This window comes from Polyodon spathula, unplaced genomic scaffold (assembly GCF_017654505.1).
Source record: "Polyodon spathula isolate WHYD16114869_AA unplaced genomic scaffold, ASM1765450v1 scaffolds_2831, whole genome shotgun sequence".
Classification (NCBI taxonomy): domain Eukaryota; kingdom Metazoa; phylum Chordata; class Actinopteri; order Acipenseriformes; family Polyodontidae; genus Polyodon; species Polyodon spathula.
Window position 1 is genome coordinate 11,999 of NW_024474297.1, and position 6,002 is coordinate 18,000.

Genomic DNA, 6,002 nt, shown 5'->3' on the forward strand with positions numbered 1-6,002 from the left:
TGGAACAACTTTATATAAAATAATTCAGAACCACCTTTCAATAATTAGAAATAAAAAAATGAATGAACCAATAGTACAGCACTTCACCAGTCAAGGACATGACATAAATGATGTAAAGTTTGTAGTATTAGAACAGCTAAAATTAGACAATGCGACATATAGAAGAATAAAAGAAAGTAAATGGATAAATAGACTGAACACGATTATGCCAGCAGGACTCAACAGAAAAGAATGAACTAATTAATTCCAATAAATATATATAAAAAAGTTAAAATAATTAAATAAACAAAATTAATTCAAAAGTTGTGCATGCTGATGCGTTGGGGAGGTCAACCCAAGGCTGCTCCTCAGAGCCAGCATTGCATGATAATATAAATATCATGTCTTTTTTTATGTTTAACATTATTGTTATACGTTCCTACCTAATTATTTAGAGGGCAGCATGCCTCGCTTTAAGACACTGTGCTGCCAGCTGGACATATTAAAATAGATTTTTAACTTGTCGATCAGGCCCATCTTGAAGGACCATTCAGGCAGGGGGTCTCCCAGTGCAAAGTTCTCAATATAAAAGCATACAATAAAAAACTGCCAGCTGCGTGTCAGTGTGATCGACCCAAGTTCTCAGTAAGTGTCCTCCCAGAACAGAGAAAGAGGGGGATTCCCCAAGAGTCAAGACCCCTTCCTGCTTATTACAGAACCCATTTCCAGATCAGATTTGAAAAATCCCCCCAATTAGTTGAATAGTTTCACTAAAAGAAGGAGGGTTTGGAACCTGTTGGGCAATGGGTATCCCGGTATGAAAAATATATAAAGAGGATGAAACCACGGCAGATACACAGCTCAGTGACAGAACACTGTGATACACAGCAACCTACTGAACAACACCATGCTCTCAGCACTCAAGGTAATCACTGCACTCAAACTCTCAGAAATGTGTGCATTATTATTATTATTATTATTATTATTATTATTATTATTATTATTATTATTATTATTATTATTTTCTGTCATATAGCATATTAATTTTATCTGATTCCTTTTTAAATTAGTTTCAGAGAACTCCAAGGCACTTTTCCTGCCTGCGACTTCTACATAAATCTGCAGTTGAAGGTAAACGTTTTAAAAAGCTACTTGATTATAAAAAAAAACTGTGTAAATAATGTCGATTTAAGGATTTCATACTAACGCTAATTGAATGGACCCGATTATGTTTAGATGTTGTTATTTTAGTCCATTATTGTAGAGTTCATGCTCTGAATACTAAAGTGAGGCACAGGCAGAGACTGACCTGCTGTTTGTTGCCCTGCAGTGCAGGAAAGGCCTGCCCCAGAGGAGACAGTCACCAGCAGTTTTGGAGGGTTCATCCACTCTGTGCACCCGGGCCAGCTGTCAGACACTGTGCTGCACCGCAGTAAGAGGATGATCCTGGACAGCATCGGGGTGGGGCTGCTGGGAAGCACCTCCCACGTCTTCCAGCTGGCTCTGCAGCACTGCCAGGTAATCCTTCAGCTGAGGCTTGCACTGGGCTATGGTACAGAGGGCACACAGGCCAAAGAAATGAGCCCTGGCAGTACAATTTTAATATAAACCATTCCTTCAGTACTTACCCCATTTCACTGAACAGTCACCATTCCAGTTGAAATTTGCATTGTCAAACCAGGGTGATGATAATCAAGAATTTAACTTGCTTGTTTCCATCTTAAAGAACGTTCAGATCCTATAATGATCTGTGATTAACTCTCTTTGCAGCAAATGTATGCTCCAGATTACATCAGTTCAGTCTTTGGTCGATGGCACACAAGACTCTCTCCGAGTCTGGCAGCCTTTGTCAGTGGAGTAGCGGTAAGTCTCTGAATTTGTTTACATAATGCTCAGCCCTTTCAAATTGTAAAGCTGTAGTCCATGAAATGAGCACATTGTAGCAGCTGACAAGTTGTGCAGCATGTGTCATTTTTCATTACACTGTCTGCAACTAATTTCCATGAAAACACCCCTTGAAATACTGCATTCCAAAACATAAATCATCGTGAGGCTGGGTTGCCAATATTTACTATCAGTATATACATACACAAATCAATAGCTCTTGGAAGAGATGTGTTATTATTTCAACATAAAATAGTTTAAATGTTCATTTTATCTCTTAAGCAATTGTTTGAGAAAAGCCAACAAGTGTACTTTACAGGTTACTTAGCAGATGATTAAGGAGTAGTTCTATGAAAAGTCAAAGGAGAAAAACTTTTTCATAATGCAGAAAATTCAAAACCAAAGTAATGCCTCAATTGTGCAAATATAATATAAATTAAACAATAGTGATGTGCTCATTATAATGGACATGTGCCCATCGGGCAGTGACTGTATTAAGGACACATTCCCATTATCCCGTTGTGTATGAAAGTTCAAGTTTGTATTCATGTCCTTGAGGTTTCTTTTGTAGGAAGATGGGGCACGGCCAGGCTTCCTCGCAGTCAGGAATGTCACTGGAGATGTCACACTGTGCCAGACACTTACTGTGCCCTCACTTTCTTCTTTGCAGGTCCATTCAATGGACTTCGATGATACCTGGCACCCAGCCACTCACCCCTCAGGGGCGGTCCTTCCTGCCCTGCTCGCTATTGCTCAGATGTTGCCTGGCAACGCCAAGCCCAGTGGGATGGACCTCCTGTTAGCCTTCAACGTGGGCATTGAGATTCAGGGCCGGCTCATGAGGTTCTCCAACGAAGCCCAAAACATCCCCAACAGGTGAGGAGACTGCTGCCAAACAAACTTGGCACAATACTGTAGTGCTGCCAAGAAGGAAGTGTGCCAGGATTCTTCCAGCATGAACGAGACCGTATTTAAATTTGAAAGCAAATCTTAGTCTGTTTTTCAGTGTTTTTTTAGCCTCACATTGATTATGTTGTTTTTATTGGAAATTATTATTACACTTTCCTTTTCTTTTAGAAGGCATGATAATAAATGTTTGTCTATCTGAGTTTGTTTTTAAATCAGAATTTTAAAACCATTAAAAAACATATATAATGTAAAATACTCTCTCAGTTACTAGGGTGGTCATGCCAGTGTTTCTCCCTTCAGGTTCCATCCCCCGACTGTGGTGGGCCCTCTGGGTAGTGCTGCTGCCTGCTCCCGTCTGCTCTCCCTGGATCGCTCGCAGTGCTCAAACGCCCTGGCGATTGCTGCCTCCCTAGCAGGGGCTCCCATGGCCAACGCTGCCACTCAATCCAAACCTCTTCATATCGGGAACGCAGCCCGACTCGGCATGGAGGCGGCACTGCTGGCTTCCCGGGGCCTGGAGGCCAGCACGCTGATCCTGGACTCGACCCCAGGCTGCGCTGGCTTTAGTGCCTTCTACAACGACTACCTGCCACAGGCACTGCCCTCCCCAGAGGAACAGGATCCCCGCTTCCTGCTGGAGGACCAGGACATAGCCTTCAAGCGCTTCCCTGCACACCTGGGCATGCACTGGGTGGCAGACGCAGCGTGCTCAGCGCGGGAGCTTTTGGTCAACACCGTAGGGGGGTTCCACCCCTCTATGATCCAGAGCATCCTAATGAGAATCCCCCTCTCCAAATATATCAACCGTCCCTTCCCTGAATCCGAGCACCAGGCCAGACACTCCTTCCAGTTCAACGCCTGCACTGCTCTGCTGGACGGCGAGGTCAGTGTCCAGTCGTTCAGCCCAGCGTTCCTGGACCGCCCCGAGCTGCTCAGCCTCCTGAGCAGAGTACGGGTCGAGCACCCCCAGGACAACCCTGCCAATTTCAATAAGATGTACGCAGAGGTGCTGCTGACCCTCACAACAGGCAATGTCTTGAAGGGTCGTTGCGACACCTTTTATGGACACTGGAGGAAGCCACTGAGTTGTGACAGTCTGCTGAAAAAGTTCCGGGCAAATGCTGGGGCAGTCCTGCCAGGAGAGAGGGTGGAGGCCATCATTGATGCCGTGGAGAACATAGAAGACATGCAGGACTGCTCCCACCTCACCATGCACCTGGAGTCAAGGGCTTCATGACATCCTTTGATGACGTACACTAGAAGAAAACAATTTGAAGGCACTGGGGAAAAGATCTTTATGCCATTTGTGTTTTGTTTTACTGTATTATTGTTGTTGTTATTATATAATGCATAATTTTAGTGAGTATTTACCCAATCATACTCAATTGACAGATAGGGACAGTCACCTTTAAACCACACAGTTTACATAGATTATACAATGTATATACTCTCATTTCTGATAGCACTGTGAATCTCACTAATGCTCTATTTATTGAATTATTGTTATTTTATTTAATCTTTTACAAAAATGTATTGTGTGTCATTTCAGACTTTTGTATTGGAATTGCATACTGTTGATTTGTGTAGCAGGTCACTGGTTTGGAAGATATCATCTGTCAATTCTATCAATTAAATCATCACCTACAGGATGACAATGTGCATACAAGATGCAAAATGTGAAACCAATGTGATGCCCCTAGTATGCAAATATAATACAAATGAAACAATTGTGATTGCTTTGGTGTTTATTTTATTTAATTGAAAAATATTCTTAGTTACAAGGTATAACACAGTACTTTCATTTTCTACCAGCTTTTAATCATTACAAAGATGTTTCAACTTTAATAATTAATTCAAAACAGTGTAACTCAAAGCAGTACCTTGTTCTAATTGTGATATGAATTGACTAATAGAACGTTTTAATTTGATTAATAATTGTGAAATGTACAATCAGTAATGGTATTATGTTCTAGTTATGTGATGTGAATTAAAACGTCTGTTTTCTCAAGTGAATTGATTAAATACAATTGTGGACCTTGTCTGAGAGAGTTTGCCAACTTTTATTTTATGAATGTATTAGTTTTTTTTTTACTACGCACCTCACCAGTTGTTGATGAGCGCTCTACCTTTTTGTGATACATGAGTTAAGTAGTAATTAACGACAGTGTTTAATGTGCTACCTAGGAAGTGTTAGCCCTTCCGTCAATACCCTTCCCCTGTGCACAGTTAACAAAATGAGAAAAACACCTGCCAGGTTACAAATGTCACGTGTGGGTGCCCTGAGATAACCTAGCTAGTGTACCTATGTAGTGGACGACTACGTCATTTTTGGACCTTCGTAACCATATAGTTATTTCTTTCTCCCATATAGGTTGTTTGTTCCCCGGGTTTCCCACACAATGGGGCAGCGTCTGGTAAAACAAAAGTTTATTTGTTCTCAAGAGGGTAAAAAATCGTTAAAACCAAACCACACGGCAATAAAAAAAATAATAATCAAGTTAAGGTTTCAAAAAGGGAGTGCCAAAAAAAGAAGAAAAGAACACCGCACACTAGGCACCAGTGGTGTGTACAATAGCCACACCAAATACAAATCAAAAAGAAAATAACCATCCTATATTGTCCCAACACGACAAACAAAAATAAGAAAATAACTCCAAACCCATCCCTGAATATTGTCCCAGTGCTGGTCTGTCCCCAGATCAAAGTTCTTGTTGCCAATGGTCGTATTCTCCCTCCCCCTGCGCGCTCTGCCTGTACACACTCCTCCTGGTTCTTCCTGTCTTTCGTGTTCCTGTCTCAGCTTTTGAATCAAAACCTTTATATAATCCTGTCTGGACCGCCATTATCTGTGGCGGGACTTCCTGTTGCTGGGATGAAAGTGCTCTACCCAACAGGCAGCCACAACACACATAAAACCAACTGGGGGTTGAGATAAGCAGATTCCAATAAAAAATAAAAAAAAACATACAATACACAAAACCCATAGAAAATTCATCATTTGTGACACTAACAAGCCAAAAACTTCCTACTAAGGCTTTAAAATAAATGCTCTGAACTCTTATTAATGCTAGCAGCATTATCTCTGCTCACCTTCTTATTGTCTTGAATATGTATTTTGTTTTACATGCTGCAGCCCTGAAAACACTAGATAGGGTAGATGTTAGTATAGTGCAGTGTAAATAAGTGTGGATGCAAAATTCAAATTGCATTGCGGACAGGCAATTATTTTG

At 41.4% G+C, this 6,002-nt stretch overlaps 1 protein-coding gene across 1 annotated transcript; it reads left to right on the forward strand.

The window, feature by feature from the left end:
* The first annotated feature begins 328 nt into the window (after positions 1–328).
* LOC121310917 (cis-aconitate decarboxylase-like) lies at positions 329–4,804 on the forward strand. The gene is made up of 6 exons (XM_041243827.1): positions 329–904; positions 1,050–1,110; positions 1,310–1,497; positions 1,750–1,842; positions 2,534–2,739; positions 3,073–4,804. Exons 1-6 carry the CDS (start codon positions 887–889, stop codon positions 4,007–4,009), a joined length of 1,503 nt encoding a protein of 500 aa, XP_041099761.1. The 5' UTR covers positions 329–886; the 3' UTR covers positions 4,010–4,804.
* The last annotated feature ends 1,198 nt before the right edge of the window (positions 4,805–6,002 follow it).